At 41.7% G+C, this 19,515-nt stretch overlaps 1 protein-coding gene across 3 annotated transcripts in view; it reads left to right on the top strand.

The window, feature by feature from the left end:
* LOC139171439 (vascular endothelial growth factor receptor kdr-like) overlaps positions 1–19,515 on the top strand; it is a 211,897-nt gene that overhangs the window by 91,198 nt on the left and 101,184 nt on the right. For 2 of the 3 annotated variants that reach the window (XM_070759672.1, XM_070759674.1), the window contains exons 5-9: positions 1,218–1,380; positions 2,038–2,174; positions 4,411–4,570; positions 6,521–6,641; positions 12,128–12,300. In XM_070759672.1, the coding sequence (XP_070615773.1) occupies positions 1,218–1,380; positions 2,038–2,174; positions 4,411–4,570; positions 6,521–6,641; positions 12,128–12,300 (754 nt within the window). The remainder of the gene's footprint in view (positions 1–1,217; positions 1,381–2,037; positions 2,175–4,410; positions 4,571–6,520; positions 6,642–12,127; positions 12,301–19,515) is intronic. The other variant, XM_070759673.1, reaches the window with a different exon arrangement.

The following is a 19,515-nucleotide window of genomic DNA, read 5'->3' as shown; positions in this document are numbered from 1 at the left end:
TGTTGCTGCTGTTTAGTGTTTTGTGTTTGTTTTTTAAAATTCAATTAAAAAAATTAAAAATATTTTTATTGTAAAGGAAGTATTTTTAGGGGAGAAAGAGACAGACAGACAAATATTAGTGATAAAGAGCTAAATACTACATAGCTGTGGATAGTTGGCTGATGAGAGAGAGAGAGAGAAGGAGAGATGCGAAATAAAAGAGAGAGAGAAAGAGATGAGAAAGAGATAGATGATAGAAAGAGGGGAAGATAGTTGGTAGGTAAGGGGGGGGGGGTCTCTAATAACCAGTTTCTTCTAAACAGTTTCCTTTCCTCACTTATAGATAGAAATATATAGAAGACAAATAGGTTCCTATTTCAACTAGGATGAAAGGCAAGAGACCACCACCTTATCCCCCCACAAGAGAAAGGAACAGTTCTGTCCTTATCCTACACCACATTCCCTTAAAATATAGCATTGCTCTCCAATCCTGGCAACTTTAAGACTTTGGGTAAAATGAGGATTGTTGGGGGCTGGCTCTGTCAACTGCTTAACGAGGGCTGTAAAGCACTACGGAGTAATAATAATAATAATAATAATAATAATAATAATAATAATAATAATAATAATTATTATTATTATTATTATTATTATTATTATTTATTAGATTTGTATGCTGCCCCTCTCCGAAGACTCGGGGCAGCTCACAACAATGATAAAAACAATATTATAGTGGCACAAATCTAATATTAAAAGAAATAACTAAAACCCTATCATATTAAAACCAGACAACACATACATACCAAACATAAATTATAAGGAGCCTTGGGGAAAGATGTCTCATATCCCCCATGCCTGGCGGTATAGGTGGGTCTTGAGTAGTTTACGAAAGACAAGGAGGGTGGGAGCAGTTCTAATCTCTGGGGGGAGTTGATTCCAGAGGGCTGGGGCCGCCACAGAGAAGGCTCTTCCCCTGGGGCCCGCCTGACGACATTGTTTAGTCGACGGGACCCGGAGAAGGCCAATTCTGTGGGACCTTATCGGTCGCTGGGATTTGTGCGGTAGCAGGCGGTTCCGGAGGTACTCTGGTCCAATGCAATGTAGGGCTTTAAAGGTCGTAACCAACAGTTAAGTGCTAGTGCTGCTGTTGTGGTAGTCGGACGTGTGAGTCAGTCTTGACAGTAGCTTTATTCTCAGACAAAAATGGCTTGTCTTTGTATTTGCCTTTTCTTCCATAGCAGCAGTCTTCTAAGCCTTTCACCTACACGAGGAAGGAATGGGACCCCAAGAAAGGATTCATGGTCACTTCACCCTCCATTGAGTTCTTTAGCAATATAATCAAATGTGTTGCTACCGTCAACGAGGCACAGCATGAGATACATTACCTGACCCAGATGGTGGGTAAGTGGAGGGCTGCTTTTGCTCTGGGTGCTGAAAATGTCAGCCATCGGACATAATTTTCCATTGCTGGACTCCCAGTAGTCCTTGACTTATGACCATAATTGAGCCCAAAATTGATGTCACTAGCTGAGACGTTTGTTACTCTAAATGAGTTTTGCCCCCATTTTACCATTTTTGTTAAGTGAATCCCTGCAGTTGTTAAATTAATAAGATGGTTGTTAAGTGAATCTGGCCTTCTTATTAAAAGGTCACGAAAGGGGGTCACGTGATCTCGGGACCGCTGCCACCGTCATAAATACGAAACAATGGTCATGCATCTGAATGTAAATTACATGGCGATGGGGATGCTGAAGTTGTCATTAAGTGTGAAAAATGGTCATAAGTCACTTTAATGTCATTGTAACTCCAAACGACCACTGAAGAAACTGTTGTAAGTTGAGGACTGCCTACATATTCCGCACTAAGCCTGATTCCAGTTATGGAAATCAAATGGATTTGCCTCCATCAATGTGGCTCAAAGTTCTGCCAATGCTGGTATTAGATGCTCTCCATGAAAGGATCCAACTGAAGGGCCATCAAATAGATGGATTCTTCTGTATATGATCATCAATGTTGCTGGAGGAGATGATTGATCCCTGACTTTCTTATTTCCTTTAGAGAAGCGAATTTGGAACGTGGCTGTGAAAGCAAGTCCCAAAAAACTCTTGCTGGGAGAAACCCTTGACTTGGAATGCACAGCGCAGACATCCCGGAATGGACGCTTGCAATTTCATTGGAGATTACCAGGAAACAGGGTGAGTCATTCCAGGGAGTCTCTTGGTGGAGGGAAGACCTTGGCCTACTCCAAGCGTCTGTCTCTTTTCTGAAGATCAATTTTATCCAGTGTTATCATTATTTCTTAATTTTGGCTTTCCTCTTTTCCCACCAATAATAACATTTGTCCCAGGTTTTGTAATATTCTGTTTCAGTTTTATTTTTTTAACTTCTTCATTAGTCTGTCCATTTCTGCACATGATTGTATTTTGTATAGAATCACTTCCTCTTTATTTGAGTATCTTTGTTTTTCTATTTTGGGGCATAAACCAGCTTTGCTGAAGTCAAGATCTGTAACATTAAATATATTATACCTTTTTCATATTGTCGATAGTAATTCCCAGGAGGAAGGCATTTCTGAAGCATGTTTTGCCGCTTTGTTGCCCAAGGGTTTAGGACCACTCTTGCCACAGTTGTTAAGTAAATCACTGCAGTTGTTAAGTTAGCAACATAATTATTAAGCTTCTCCATTGAGTTTGCTTGTCAGAAGGTTGCAAAAAGTGATTACATGACCCCAGGAGATTGTAACTGTTATAAATACGGATTAATTGCCAAGCGTCTGAAGTGTGAAATGATTGTTAAGTGTGAAAAACAATCATGAGTCACTTTTTTCATCCCGTTGTAACTTCAAACGGTGATTAAATGAATTGTTGTAAACAGAGGACTACCTCAACATCAGGGCAGGTCTATTGAATATTCTTGGGTCCATATAAATAAGCATGGGAAGAATGATTAATAACGTCTATATAAATACGACATTTAAAAGTTAGAAAAACAGATCAGAATGTTTGTACACAAACAAACTCAAAAGTCACTACAGAGCACTGCACACCAAGACAAATAGATACAAGAACATTTTTTTCCTGAACGCCATCACTCTGCTAAACAAATAATTCCCTCAACACTGTCAAACTATTTCTTAAGTCTGCACTACTATTTCTACTAGTTTTTTCTCATTATTCCTATCACCCATTTCCTTCCACTTATGATTGTATGACTGTAAATTGTTGCTTGTATTTTTATTAATATTGATTGTTTCTTCATTGCTTATGTGACTCCTATGACAATCATTAAGTGTTGTACTGTGATTCTTGACAAATGTGTATATTTTCTTTTATGTCCACTGAGAGCATATGCACCAAAGACAAATTCCTTGTGTGTCCAATCACACTTGGCCAATAAAGATTTCTATTCTATCCTATCCTATTCTGTTCTGTTCTATTTTAATACTTTAAAGGATGCAATCTCTTTTTGAAAACAGAACAGAAAATTACTCCTTGAAACACCTCACCGGTCCCCAAACGTGGCAACTTTAGGACATGTGGACTTCAACTCCCAGAATTCTCCAGCCAGCATAGTCTTAAAATTGCCAAGTTTGAAGACCTCTGAAATATCTGAAAACCCAGCGACCAATTAGGTACCACAGAGTTGGCCTTCTCCGGGTCCCGTCGACTAAACAATGTCGTTTGGTGGGTCCCAGGGGAAGAGCCTTCTCTGTGACGGCCCCGACCATCTGGAACCAGCTTCCCCCTGAGATTAGAACTGCCCCCACCCTCCTTGTCTTTCGTAAACTCCTTAAAACCTACCTCTGCCATCAGGCATGGGGGAACTGAGATAACTTCCCCAGGCCTATATTGTTTATGTATGGTATGTTGTATGCATGTTTTTTAAATTATGGGTTTTTAGTTTTAATTATTAGATTTGTATTGTACAGTACATTGTTTTTTTCTATTACTGTTGTGAGCCACCCTGAATCTACAGAGAGGGTCGGCATACAAATTTAATAAATAAATTAAAATCTTTCTGTGTTTCAAGGAGTAATACTCAAGGAGTAAAGGAATCCTAGTCACCTTCTAAAACTTTCAGCACTAGCACTCCATATACCACTTCGCACTGCTTTCCCGTCCTCTCTAAGTGGTTAACAGAGTCAGCATCCTGCCCCCAACAATGTGGGTCCTCATTTTACCCACCTCTGAAGATTGGAAGGCTGAGTTAACCTTGAGCCAGTGAGAATCAAACTGCTGGCTGTCGGCAGAGTCAGTCTGCAATACTGCATTGCATAACTAATGAACCATCAAAGGCTCAGTGAAGTCTTCTCCCACCATACATACGCCTAGCGAAGGATACCACGATATTCTCCTTTACAGTTTTTATTTGAGGACTTTCAAACTGAACCTGGTGGAAATTTTTCTATGCCTCTCTCTTGTTCTCTTCTAGGTAATAAAGCCAATAAAGAATTTGGACCGGACAACGTACGAAGGCTCTAGTTTTGTGAATATCACAAATATCACAATGGAAGACAAAGGACATTACATATGCAAAGTGTTCAATATGGGCGAAGGAGGCGTAGAAGTCAATACTACAGTCACAATATTCAGTAAGTAGGACCATCAAAAGTGGGGAAGCCAAGGCGGCCAAAGAGATGTGGTCAGAGCATGCCACGTTCATGCAAGCTGATAGGTTGATAGGTTTATTTATTTTATTTATTTATTCGGTTTTTATGCCGCCCTTCTCCTTAGACTCAGGGCGGCTTACAACATGTTAGCAATAGCACTTTTTAACAGAGCAAGGCTACTGCCCCCACAATCCGGGTCCTCATTTTACCCACCTCGGAAGGATGGAAGGCTGAGTCAACCTTGAGCCGGTGATGAGATTTGAACCGCTGACCTTCAGATCTACAAGTCAGCTTCAGTGGCCTGCAGTACAGCACTCTACCTGCTGGCGCCACCATTTTAGGAGACCCTTCCTTGCTGATAAGACCCTTACAGAACCAGCATGGCTCCCTCCTCCACCCTATCAACTCAGTGATGACATAAAATACTCCTTCATCGCCAGAGACACCTGGCTTAGCATTTCCAACTTCCTCATCAGTTAACTTCCCTGAACAGAGCTGGCTGAGGAATTCTGGGAGTTGAAGTCTATACAGCAGAAGCCATCATTTGAGTTGGAGACTTTTGGCCTGATATATATCACAGTGTAAAACGCATTAGTGCTGTGAGGATTTGGGAGGGGCTGTTGCATGAGGACGTCCAAGGTCATCCTTTGTTCAGCACCTGCCCGGAAGTTGATCGGAGGCTCAGACACGTTGGCAGAACCAGACTTGGCCATGTGATGAACTTGTAGGTATGGGAACAAGGGAATGAACTTTAAACTGGGTGGAGAAACCCACAGGACTTCAGATTTGGGTTTGCCCTCTGGCTCTGCTAATAAATTAGACTTCAACTCCCACAATTCTCCAGCCAGCTATGCTGGTTTAGAGAAAGTGGTTTCATCAGGCTACCCTTATTTTGGGACCACAATTTAGTCAGGAGCTCCAGCCAGGGAAAATAGCACACAATATCCCAAAGTGTATGTCTTGAAGGTAGTCCTTGACTTGCAACCACAATTGTCTCCAAACATTCTATTGCTGAGACATTTTCGAAGTGAGTTTTGCTTCCTTTTATGATCTTTTTTGCTACAGTTGTTAAATGAAACACTGTAGTAGTTAAGTTAGTAACATGGTTGTTAAGTGAATCTAGCTTGTTCCTTGAGTTTGCTTGTCAAAAGGTTGCAAAAAGTGACCACATGACCCCAGGACATTGCAACTGTCATAAACATGAAGCAGTTGCCAAGGGTCTGAATTTTGATCACGTGGCCATGGCATGGGTTGCAATGGTTGTAAATGTCATTAGTCACTTTTTTCAGTGCTGTTCTAACTTTGAACAGTCACAAAATGAACTGTTGTAAGTTGAGGACTATCCAATCACCCAGGGAATGATAAATCTTTTCATTCTTGTAGTATCTTCAAGAAATTCCAGAAAAAACATCATGTTCACAGCTGAAACTAAACAGAAATCACCCTTCCTTGTCATGGACCATCTGCTGCTGTGTGTTGTTGATATATTTCAATAATTACCCAATTGTGGGTCAGGGGAAAAATGGATTGTGTGCTATGAAAAAAAACCCCATTAATTCAAGAGTTAAAAGAAATACTGTCCAGAAAAGATAGTGCCTGTATATTATTATTGCCTTCACCAGCCTTCACTTAGAATGAGTGTTTCTAAAATGTCCCTGTTGCTTTCATACATTGGATCTTCTTCACAATTGTCTGCAAATCAAACTGTATCTCACAGTCAAATTAATAAAATGCCACTACACATATGAAAAATAAATATCACATGCTTTAAATTTGTAACCATGGCCACTCCATTTTTTGGGTTTTTTCCTCTTTTCACATCTGCCTGGTTGTCTTTTTTCCCCCTGATTTCTTATCTTTTGCACATGCTATTTTGATGTCCAGCAAAGCAAACTAGTAATTAACTCTTATTCTCTCTCTCATTTATTAAAGAACAAGCCTTCATTAATTTTGTCAAAAAGAGGCAACAACTGTATTATGAGGCCAAGGCAGGACAAAAAGTACAGAAGCTGGTTTGGAAGGTTGATGCTTTCCCTCCTCCTAATGTGGCTTGGTAAGGACTAAGATGGAGATCCTAAATTGCAGTAAGATCTGGGGATGGGGTATAATTTCAATTGTTTCTTCTTCTTCTTCTTCTTCTTCTTCTTCTTCTTCTTCTTCTTCTTCTTCTTCTTCTTCTTCCTTTTTTCTTCTTCTTCTTCCTTTTTCTTCTTCTACTTCTTCCTCCTCCTCCCCCTTCCCTCCTTTCCTCCCTCCGTAATTTATTTACATTCATTTTTTTTATTTATTCGATTTTATGCCGCCCTTCTCCTTAGACTCAGGGCAGCTTTCAACATGTTAGCAATAGCACTTTTTTTTAACAGAGCCAGCATATTGCCCCCACAATCATTTGACTCACCTCGGAAGGATGGAAGGCTGAGTCAACCTGGAGCCAGTGATGAGATTTGAACCACTGACCTTCATATCTGCAGTCAGCTTCATTGGCCTGCAGTACAGCAGTCTACCTCCTGCGCCACCCCAGCTCTCTGTTGTGGTTGGCTCTGGCCCAGCTCCTGCCCCAGGGAATGGGGAGGTGGATGCAGGGGAAACTTCAACATTTCACAGGTCTGTGTTATTGCTGACAGACTCAGTTGAGTGTTTAGTTTCCTTGGACAAAGAAGAAGGTGGGAGTGACTCGGCAGAGGAGGGCTTGGCACACAGCCAAGGCAGTCAGTCTTCCTTATCTTCTATTGCTTCAGATGATGACATTTTGGACCCACGCAAGCGCAGAATTATGCGTAGAAGAGACCAAGTAAGAACATATTACAGGAAATAAGGGAGGCCACCTGTGTTTGGGTGGGGCTCCAGTAATTAGGCCTGCTGCTATAAATAGCAGCGTGTGGGTTTGGCCATTGTGGAAGAGTATCTGATCGCAGTTCATCAGGAATCTTGTGTGCTGGACTTTGTTGCTTTTTCACACCTTTGAAACCAAAGCAGAGCAATGTGTGTGTGTGTGTGTGTCACTTCGTTGGAAGAAGAAGGGGTGTGAAGTTTCTTCGCAGCTGCTAGCTAAGTACTTAATGACCGTTTAAGGGACATTGTACAGACTACCAGGTTGTTTGGGGAAGAGTGCTCTTTGCAATACAAAAAGAGTGCTTAGTTTATTTTGACTTTTGTGATAAAGAACATTGTTTTGAATTTTCAAATGTGTGTGTGTCTGAAATTTGTACCCTTGCATTTTCGGGAGGCTCCTATCAGAGAGCCCGTCAGAATAGCTCTCTATATAATTATATATAATTTGTAATTTCCTCTAATGTTATCTATGAGGAAGGTCTAAGCCCAATCTTTAGCCAATAGCCCAAGGCGTTCAATAGGACCTTCATGGCAAGCTCTATCTATCTGACAAGAAAAAGACAAGCTTTTCTTTCTCTGCACACATTTGGGGTGTCAGAGGACTCCATATTTGTTCTTGAGTTGATGTTATTGCTTCATGAGGATCAAGTTCATGAGGCCATTTGTTGCTTTTCTTCTGTTTCCATGCTGTTCTTTTACAGTCCTCTCTCTCTGGCTGCATTTGCTTTCTGACTCAAGATGGTTCTTCTGGGGGATTTTCCTGCAGAAGACCTCTTCCCTTGTAATGGAATGGGGAATAGAGGGATACGTCCCCTGTCCTATTGCTCTCCTATATCTCCTATACCTTTCTTCTATTCCTATATCTCTTCTTCTATTCTTTCATTGATATGTTCTATTACTATACTTTCTTTTCTATTATTTCTTAGATATATTTTACTATGAGTATCTCCTCTATAACCTTCATCGTGTATTTTACTATGTGTATATAGATATATACCCACTAAAACCCTCGTTGTGTATTGGACAAAATAAATAAATAAATAAAAATAAAATAAATAAATCAATAAACCTGCCGGTTATAAATCAGTAAAGGACAGGAGATGCCTGCAGCCTCTGTTTTGTTAGAGAAACTTGAACTATGTTCAGTCCAAATACCCAATGACTCATCTCGACCACTCCACAAAATGTTCTTCTCCTTTGCAAAACATTTTAAAAGCAGTTTCTTTTCCATCACTTGGAATGTGCAGGGCCACAGCGTGGAAGAAATCTGTTTCGCAGACTGAGCTATTTCTGCATGAAGTCTTCACTACTTAGAAAACAGTTTCCGGGAACTAATGTTCCGTAATCCCTTTTTATGACTGTATATTTTGATTCAATCTCTTAGCTATTTTATAAGCAGGTAATCCTCAACTTACAATTGTTCAATAATGACAGTTCAAAGTTACAGCGGTGGTGAAAAAAGTGGCTTCCGACTAGTTCTCACACTTACGACTGTCGCAACATCCCCACAGCCATGTGATCAAAACTGGGCATTTGTCAACTGGCATGTATTTACAATGGTTGTGGCATCCCAGGGTCATGCGATCAAATTTGAGACTTTTGCAGCCAGTTTACAGCAAGCAAAGTCAATGGGGGAAGCCAGACTTGCTTAGTGACCACATAATTCTCTTAACAATCGCCTTGCTTAACCAATAAAATCCTGGTTCCAATTGTGGTCATAAGCATAGGGCTGTCAGTACTACAGAGATGCAAAGAAATAACTGCAATCAAACCATGTTTATAATGCCTTTGTAAGACCACACTTGGAATATTGCATCCAGTTTTGCTGGCCTCATTAGAAAAAAGATGTTGAGACCATAGTTCCCTCTAAGCTGAGCAGTGAACAATCGCTCACTTAAAAATCATCATCAACTCCGAGTTTTTCAAACCTGCCCAGAAGCCGAGAGGGAATGAGTGAGAGGGAAGGAGAGAGAGAGGAAGAGAGGAAGAGAGAGAAACAGATAGAAAAGAGAGAGGAAGGAAAAGAGAAAGAAAAAGAATGGGAGTAAGGAAGAGAGAAAGAAAATCAAAATCTAGTTTGAAACTAGCTCAACTATTTAAGTGGCATTTTGATATTGATAGAGTTGCCCTATTATGAGCTCACTGTTATAGACACACAGTACAGTATGGGTTTTTTATTTATTTGTTTGTTTGTTTGTTTGTTTAATATTTCTGTGCCGTCCAGTCCCGAAAGGACTGCCGCTCAGACACTATACTTTTCCGCCCACCCCCCAAAAAAATTAGAGGGAACACTGGTTGAGACTTTAGAAAGAGTGCAGAGAAGAGCAACAAAGGTGGTTAGGAGTCTGGAAGCTAAAACATCTGAAGAAGAATTGCAGAATTGGGTATGTCTTGTCTGGTGCAAAAAAGGACTAGGGGAGACATGATAGCACTGTTCCAATGTTTAAGAGGCTGCCACAAAGAATATTTTTTACTAAAGCACCTGAAGGCAAGACAAGAAAAATCAAAAGGAAGCAATGAGAAAAGCTACCTAAGAACTAAGGAGAAGTTAGTTGAGAACAGCCAAACAATGGAATGACTTGCCTTCAGAAGTTGTGAGTGCCCCCATCACTGGAGATTCTTAAGAAGAGGCTGGCAGCCACTTGTCTGAAATGGTGGGGGGTCTCCTCCTTCAGCAGGGGGTTGGACTAGAAGACCTTGAAGGGTCCCTTCCAACTTTTCTCCCTAAGAACAGAGTTCTGAGCTTGGTAGAACCAAGAGAGAAAGTGACTGAGAAATCAGAATTAGGATTTTCAAGAAAGAAATTCCGTAGCTCTTCCCTGTTTGCAGCAGATCCACAAAATTAAAATGTCTCCCAAATCCTGCAACTGACACTAAGCCTTGCCTCCCCCTCCCCAACTCCAAGGATGGAAAAACAGTTTTTAAAAACCTCAATTGCCAGCCCAGTTTTCAATCCCTGCCAAAGGAGCAAGGGGGGGGGGAGGATTATGCTGTAACATTGATATCTTTCTCTTCCCTATCCATCCCCTTCCACAGCAAATAACATGGTGGTTTAACTTTTAATAGATTTATTTCCGTCTCTGATTTTAGTTCTCTAATTCTTGGGTGGATGGTCTTCAGGGCATGTCTGTCGTGCATAGCCAGAAAGTCAAGCAGCCGCTTCACTCATAGGATACAAATCCATGATGCTCTCACAGCCACCATCTTAATATTTTTGACCCTTTTGCTAAAATATTCATTTGTTTCCAGCCTTCATTATTTTTGCAAATGACTCAAGGGGGCCAATGTGCCCAACGCACCTTCCTCCTCCTATTTTCCCCATAACAACAACCTTGCGAGGTAGGTTGGACTGAAAGAGAGAAACTGGCCCAAAGTGCCCCAGCTGGCTCTTGTGCCTAAGGCAGAATCAGAACTCACTGCCTCCTGATCCCTATCTTGGTGCCTTAGCTACCACACCAGCCTGGCTCTCTTCTATGGCAATAGAACATGCAGACTTTAGAGCTTTAATGCTTTGTATTCGAGCCCAAACTTTGGTTGCTAAGCAAGACAGTTGTTAAGCAAGCTTTGCCCTATTCTGTAAAATTTCTTACCACAAGTGTTAAGTGAATTGCTGCATTTGTTAAATTAAGAATACAGTTGTTAAGTAAAATTGGCTTCCTCATTGATTTATTATTTTATATTTTATTTTATTTTATTTTATTTTATTTTATTTTATTTTATTTTATTTTATTTTATTTTATTTTATTTTATTTTATTTTATTTTATTTTATTTTATTTTATTTTATTTTATTTTATGATTGGATTGGCTTGGCTTAGATTAAACTAGACTAGACTAGACTAGACTAGACTAGACTAGACTACACTAGACTACACTAGACTACACTAGACTACACTAGACTAGATTAGATTTCTATCATGCCCTTCTCGAGGTAATTCAGGGCAGCGTAAAACATTGAATACAACAATATGTAAGAAATCTAAATAACTATAAAAAATTATGAAAATTTACTAACCAAAATTTTAAAAAGACCCCATGTACACTCACACACATTCATCCAACCCAATCATATCTAGTATTGGCTGGAGACAATCTCATCACTCACGGCCCCCATGCCCGCCAGCAGAGGTAGGTTTTTAAAGCTTTATGAAAGACCAGGAGGCAGGGGGCAGTATGTATCTCTGGAGGGAGTTTGTTCCAGAGGGCCAGGGCCACCACAGAGAAGGCTCTTCCCCTAGCCCCGCCGGCCAACATTGTTTGGCCGACAGGACCTGGAGAAGGCCGACTCTGTGGGACCTGACTGGCTGCTGGGATACATGAGGCAGAAGACAGTTTGCTTGTCAGAAGGTCGCAAAGGAGGATCATCCAAATGTTGGTCACATGACTGTGGGGAAGCGACAACGGTCATAAGGGTGAAAAATGGACATAAGTCACTCTTTCGGTGCTGCTGTAACTTTGAACGGACACTAAGCAAATGGTTGTAAGTCGAAGACCAACCAGCTCTACTGGGAATTTACTGTGGGATCAATCCAATTCGTAGACACGGGTGGGGAACATTCCAGTGGGGCAGAGGGGTCTGAACTTGCCTGAACATCCAGAATACCTAGCTCTAAATTAAAATTTAAATGTTAGATTCTCTCTGAAATGTGATGCCCTCTATTCCTTTGCCTCAGCTGTTTCTCATTCCCATTTTTTTCTGGTCCAAACAGGTACAAAGATGGCCAACTGATCAAACCCGCCGACTGCTATGACTTAGATCGCGAGAGGTACAGGATAGTCATCAAGGATGTGAGAGCGAAGCATGCTGGGAACTTTACCCTGTATCTGAGCAACCCAAAGCATGGTCTCTATAAAAATCTCACCATCCAACTTGTTGTCTTTGGTAAGTCTCCAGCTTTTTCCACTCCTTTTTTGGGTGCAAGGCTAGACAAAGTGTGAAGCACATGGACCATACATTGAGTTGGCCTATGGGCCGAGAACAAATATTCAAGGTTCAATTCAATTCAATATTAGATTTGTATGCCGCCCCTCTCCGAAGACTCGGGGCGGCTCACAACAATAATAAAAACAGTATAACAATGGGACAAATCTAATAATAAAATTACATTAAAAACCCCAACAATTTAAAAACCATACAACACATAAATACCAAACATAAAATATAAGAAAGCCTGGGGGAGATGTCTAAATTCCCCCATGCCTGGCGATATAGGTGGGTCTTGAGTAACTTGCGAAAGACAAGGAGGGTGGGGGCCGTTCTAATCTCCGGGGGGAGTTGATTCCAGAGGGCCGGGGCCACCACAGAGAAGGCTCTTCCCCTGGGGCCCGCCAAACAACATTGTTTGGTCGACGGGACTCGGAGAAGGCCAACTCTGTGGGACCTTATTGGCCGCTGGGATTCGTGCGGTAGAAGGCGGTTCCAGAGGTATTCTGGTCCAATGCCATGTAGGGCTTTAAAGGTCATTACCAACACTTGGAATTGTGACCGGAAACCGATCGGCAACCAGTGCAGACCACGGAGTGTTGTAGAAACGTGGGCGAATCTAGGAAGCCCCACGATAGCTCAAGGTTGATACTGTTATGGTGGGTACTATAAGACTTCCATCATTAGTTCTACTACTCTTACCATCGCTATTCCAATGCCAGGCTGGACCATCAACAAAATTCAGAACTGTGTGATCACTGCAAAAATAGCATCCAGTTACAAAAAGGACGTTTGAAATAGTGTGATTTGGAAGCACAAAACTGCTCACACCAACAAGCCCATTATTGACTTTTCTAAATTTTCCACCAAATGTGCATCTAGACAGATTGTAGGGACTGGATTATTATTATTATTATTATTATTATTATTATTATTATTATTATTATTATTATTATTATTATTATTATTATCAGTACAACACAGCAAACAAGATCACTATGCTGGATTTCGTATTTCATCACCAGTCGGGCGCTTCCCAAGCACCTAGGACTGTGTGATGTAGCGGCGAATTATGTTTGCCGATCCCAGTAAAGCGGCCTTTTGCAATTGACAGATGGAGATTTTGTCAATTCCAATGGTTTTCAAATGTCCACTGAGATCCTTTGGCACTGCGCCCAGCGTGCCAAGTACCACTGGGACCACTTTCACGGGCTTATGCCAGAGTCGTTGCAGCTCGATTTTTAGATCTTTGTATTTCACTAATTTCTCTAGCTGCTTCTCCTCAATTCTTCTGTCCCCTGGGATTGCGATGTTGATGATGATGATGATGATGATGATGATTATGATTATGATTATTATTATTTAGATTTGTATGCCACCCCTCTCCGTAGACTCAGGGCAGCTCACAACAATAACAAAGACAATGTAAGAACAAATCTAATAATTTAAAAAACACTAAAAACCCCATTATTAAAAGCAAGCATACACACAAACATACCATGTATAAACTGTATAGGCCCCGGGGAGATGTCTCAGTTCCCCCATGCCTGACGGCAGAGATGGCTCTTAAGAACTTTACGAAAGGCAAAGAGGGTGGGGGCAGTTCTGATCTCCGGGGGGAGCTGGTTCCAGAGGGTCGGGGCTGCCACAGAGAAAGCTCTTCTCCTGGGTCCCGCCAAACGACATTGTTTAGTCGATGGGACCCGGAGAAGGCCAACTCTGTGGGACCTAACCGGTCGCTGGGATTCGTGTGGCAGAAGGCGGTCCCGGAGATATTCTGGTCCGATGCCATGAAGGGCTTTATAGGTCATAACCAACATTTTGAATTGTGACCGGAAGTTGATCGGCAACTAATGCAGACTGCAGAGTTTTCTTGCAACATGGGCATATCTTGGGAAGCCCATGACTGCTCTCGCAGCTGCATTCTGCACGATCTGAAGTTTCCGAACACTTTTCAAAGGTAGCCCCATGTAGAGAGCATTACAGTAGTCAAGTCTCGAGGTGATGAGGGCATGAGTGACTGTGAGCAGTGAGTCCTGGTGCAGATAGGATTGTACGGACTTTGAGGAATTCTCCAACTATTCCTCAAAGACAGAGTTCTTCCCAGTAGAGACAGCGGAACCACTTCTGGAAAGAGCCTAGAAAGGATTAAGGGGGACATGATAACCGTCTTCCGATACTTGAAGGGCTATTACAGAGAAAAGGGGATTGACTTACAAACTTACTCTTGGATCAGTGGCATATATAATAGGGTTAATGCAACCTCTGCAAATGCATATCACACTCATTGCTTGCTTGTTTTGCATAAGAATAAGACACTCCCTAAATAACAGGACCAACAGAACAAGCTTGGCAGCAGCTAACACAAACATTGGTTGTGTGTTAACACAGGTCCAGCCAGCCCAGCGGCTTTAATGATTTTGTCAGCTTGCCGCTTCCAAATTTGTGTGCAATTTCACACACAAGTACTCCCTATTGTTCTTCTGTCATGCATCAGCTTGGCAGGGTGAATTAATTGGGGGACCATTATTGCAATTATTGTAAAGATGTCACTTATCGAAAACATGGCCGGCTCAAGGAATGCTGATAACGTGAGCTGTGGAGAAATATCACTTTGCAAAAAGGACAAGTGAGAGATAATAAAGAACAGATGTTTCATTTTTGGTAGCAGATTATTCTAAAAAAAAACAACCCTTCTGCATGTAACAGAAAAAATGCCCAGAAATCGTTTGTTTTTCTGCCAAAGATTTGACTGGCTTTAATATAAATGATTAGGGAGATAGGGAGTTCTATCTCAGAGTGATAGAAAATCAATTTTATTAGGTGATTAATTATTAGAATTGTTATTAATGGTCAGCATATGGCTGAATTTCAGGAATTGCCATATATTTAAATTTCCCTCCTTGTCAGCACCCACTCTAAGCACCAGTGTGTGTTAATTATGTAAAACACATGTCAATTCTATGATAAGAATAATTAGGAAGGGACTGAAACTCAAACTGTCCATTTATTAATGCCCTGATATAAATCTATGGCTTTCTGGTGTCAACCAATCAAGATGTTATCAAAGCCACCATTTCTCTATTATTATTATTATTATTATTATTATTATTATTATTATTATTATTACTGTTAAAGTTCATGGCCCACCTACTGGATATACTGGCAATGCCTCCTTCTTAGGGCTGAGAGAAAGTAACTGGACCAGGGTCATGCAGTCAGCTTTATGGGTGGATCTAGAATTCACAGCCTCCTGGTTTCTTGCCTGATGTCTTTAACCACTACATCAGCGGGGCTCCCTTGGTCGATCCATCCTCTAAAATTTTCCACTCCTCTTTAAAGCCATCAGAAGTAAGTAGCAAACATAGCAGCTTGTGAGAATGAACCCCACAGATCAATTTTGTGCTTTAAAAAGAACGTTTGTTCTTAGCTTCTTCCAGTCAGCTTCATTGGATGAGCCTTATTCTTATAATGATAATTTGATCATTGTCCAAAGCCTCAATATCTTATATAGCAAAAGCTGACATGTACTGATTGAAGTTGCATGCAATAAATTCGAAGCTAATTGTTTCTGCATGCTAACTGCCAGAAACAATTTCATTCATACTTCACCATGGCCAACGCCATCAGTTTGAAATATCATGCAAATATCATTCAAATGGTATTTACAAATGTGGTGCAAATATCATGTTAAAATGTCCACACTGTAAACCATGCATGTTCAAGTAAGATGAGCAAGACTTAATCAGGGTGGCCAAGAAAGTTTGCCAATAGTTCCAAACAAATTTACCCCCAGGTTAGTTGCAGTAGTTAAAGGCACCAACCTAGAAAGAAGGAGACTTGGAGTTTTCTTCTCACCTTAGGCATGAAGTCACCTACAGGTGGCCTTGGGCCAGTCCTTCTTTCTCAGCCCAGGGAAGGCAGCAGTGGTGGAATCCTTCTGAAAACTTGTAAAGAAAATTGCAAGGATGTGTCTGGACAGTTGCCAGGAGTCAACACTAACTCAAAAACATCTAATAATAATTTATTTTAGCAGCTCAGGCTTTGTCAACTACAGTCATTGCAGGAAAGTTATAATTCTTCACTTAACTAACAAGAGTAAATGCCCCTTTTGTAATGAAAAGGATGAAACAATTGACCATTTGATTAATGGCTGCTGCAAAATTTCCCAAACTGACTATAATCATCAAATTGAGCAAGAGCACTTAGACTTATATACTACTTCATAGTGCTTTACAGCCCTCTCTAAGTGGTTTACAGAGAGTAAGCACATTGCCCCCAACAATCTGAGTCCTCATTTTACCAACCTTGGAAGGATGGAAGGGTGAGTCAATCTTGAGTCCATCCAGATCAAACTTCTGGCTGTGGGCAGAGTTTGCCTGCAATACTGAATTCTAACTAAGTTTTTATAGATTATCAATAATGATAATAATATAAATGCCAAATCCAGTCTAAACATTTGGCTGGCTGTATGACACATCAATAACAGTATTATTATTATTATTATTATTATTATTATTATTATTATTATTACAACGAGTCAGTTGAGGTGACTGGGGCACGTACTTGTCCACCTGTCTGGGAAGAGTTTGATCTGGTGACACCTGATGAAGTGGACAAGGCCATTGGAGCTGTGAGTTCCGCCACCTGTTTACTGGATCCGTGTCCCTCCTGGCTGGTTTCAGCCAGCAGGGAGGTGACACGGAGCTGGGTCCAGGAGATTGTCAACGCTTCTCTGGGGAGGGGGTCCTTCCCGGATCCCTACAAGGAGGCACTTGTGCGCCCCCTCCTCAAGAAGCCTTCCCTGGACCCAGCCATTCTCAACAACCATCGACCAGTCTCCAACCTTCCCTTTATGGGGAAGGTTGTTGAGAAGGTGGTGGCACTCCAACTCCAGCGGTCCTTGGAAGAAGCCGATTATCTAGGTCCTCAGCAGTCAGGATTCAGGCCCGGCTACAGCACGGAAACTGCTTTGGTCGCGCTGATGGATGATCTCTGGCGGGCCCGGGACAGGGGTTTATCCTCTGTCCTGGTGCTTCTTGACCTCTCAGCGGCTTTCGATACCATCGACCATGGTATCCTTCTGCACCGGCTGGAGGGGTTGGGAGTGGGAGGCACTGTCCTTTAGTGGTTCTCTTCCTACCTCTCTGGTCGGTCGCAGTCGGTGTTAGTGGGGGATCAGAGGTCGACCTCTAGGTTACTCCCTTGTGGGGTGCCTCAGGGGTCGGTCCTCTCCCCCCTACTATTTAATATCTACATGAAACCGCTGGGTGAGATCATCCAAGGGCATGGGGTGAGGTATCATCAGTATGCAGATGATACCCAGCTTTACATCTCCACCCCGTGTCCAGTCGGCGAAGCAGTGGAAGTGATGTGCCGGTGCCTGGAGGCTGTTGGGGTCTGGATGGGTGTCAACAGACTCAAACTCAACCCGGATAAGACGGAGTGGCTGTGGGTTTTGCCTCCCAAGGACAATTCCATCTGTCCGTCCATCACCCTGGGGGGGGGAGTCACTAACCCCCTCAGAAAGGGTTCGCAACTTGGGCGTCCTCCTCGATCCACAGCTCACATTAGAGAAACATCTTTCAGCTGTGGCGAGGGGGGCGTTTGCCCAGGTTCGCCTGGTGCACCAGTTGCGGCCATATTTGGACCGGGAGTCACTGCTCACAGTCACTCATGCCCTCATCACCTCGAGGCTCGACTACTGTAATGCTCTCTACATGGGGCTACCTTTGAAAAGTGTTCGGAAACTTCAGATCGTGCAGAATGCAGCTGCGAGAGCTATCATGGGCTTTCCTAAATATGCCCATGTCACACCAACACTCCGCAGTCTGCATTGGTTGCCGATCAGTTTCCGGTCACAATTCAAAGTGTTGGTTATGACCTATAAAGCCCTTCATGGCACTGGACCAGAATATCTCCGGGACCGCCTTCTGCCGCACAAATCCCAGCGACCAGTTAGGTCCCACAGAGTTGGCCTTCTCCGGGTCCCGTCAACTAAACAATGTCGTTTGGCGGGACCCAGGGGAAGAGCCTTCTCTGTGGCGGCCCCGACCCTTTGGAATCAACTCCCCCCAGATATCAGAGTTGCCCCCACCCTCCTAGCCTTTCGTAAGCTCCTTAAAACCCACCTCTGTCGTCAGGCATGGGGGAATTGACATGTTCCTTCCCCCTAGGCTTATAAAATTTATGTATGGTATGCTAGTGTGTATGCTTGTGGTGTTTTAAAATTAATTTAAATATTGGATTTGTTTACATTGTATGGCGATTGCTGTGAGCCGCCCCGAGTCTGCGGAGAGGGGCGGCATACAAATCTGATTAATAAATAAATAAATAAATAAATAAATAAATAAATATTATTATTATTATTATTATTATTATTATTATTATTATTATTGATGAACTATTTTTCATCACAATATTATTGCAACGTTATTACTATTGATGAATAATTGAGGGAACTAGGTATATCTAGTCTAAGATCATTAAACAGATATCCAACCTAGAAGTAAGGAGAAAGTTCCTGATAGAACAATTAACCAGTGGAACAGCTTGCCTCCAGAAGTTGTGGGTGCTGCATCATTGAAGACTTTTAAGAAGAGGTTGGACAGCCATTTGTCTGGAATAATATATAGGGTCTCCTGCTCAAGCAGAGGAATGGACTAGAAGATCTCTAAGGTCCTTCCAAGGCTGTTATTCTATGTTCTGTATATGTGGATAAAAATGCTGAATTCAGTCTAAACATGTAGCTGGTTGTGTGACTGACTATAAAAATAACAGAATAACAGGCAAGGCCCTACCATTTGGCCATTCCTGATCTACAAAAGCAAGGGTCAAGGTTACAGATAGGTTAGTACTAGGAATTATTATTATTATTATTATTATTATTATTATTATTATTATTATTATTATTATTATTATTATTATTATTTATTGGATTTGTATGCCGCCCCTCTCCGGAGACTCGGGGTGGCTAACAGCAATAATAAAACAGCATATAATAATAATCCAATACTAAAAACAGTTAAAGTTGGTAGAGACATGGTGGTTTGTGAAAGAAAAGAAGTAAATGTAAAGAAGGACCTACAGTGTGTAGAGCTGAAACTCCAGAAAGTTCTGCCCTGTTTATACTCGATCAAAGTATGAAGAGAGGGCAGGTCAAGGTGAACCCCT

The sequence above is a fragment of the Erythrolamprus reginae genome, chromosome 8, assembly GCF_031021105.1.
Source record: "Erythrolamprus reginae isolate rEryReg1 chromosome 8, rEryReg1.hap1, whole genome shotgun sequence".
Classification (NCBI taxonomy): domain Eukaryota; kingdom Metazoa; phylum Chordata; class Lepidosauria; order Squamata; family Dipsadidae; genus Erythrolamprus; species Erythrolamprus reginae.
The sequence above is the reverse complement of the archived record's forward strand: the minus strand, read 5'-3'. Positions and strand labels throughout refer to the sequence as shown.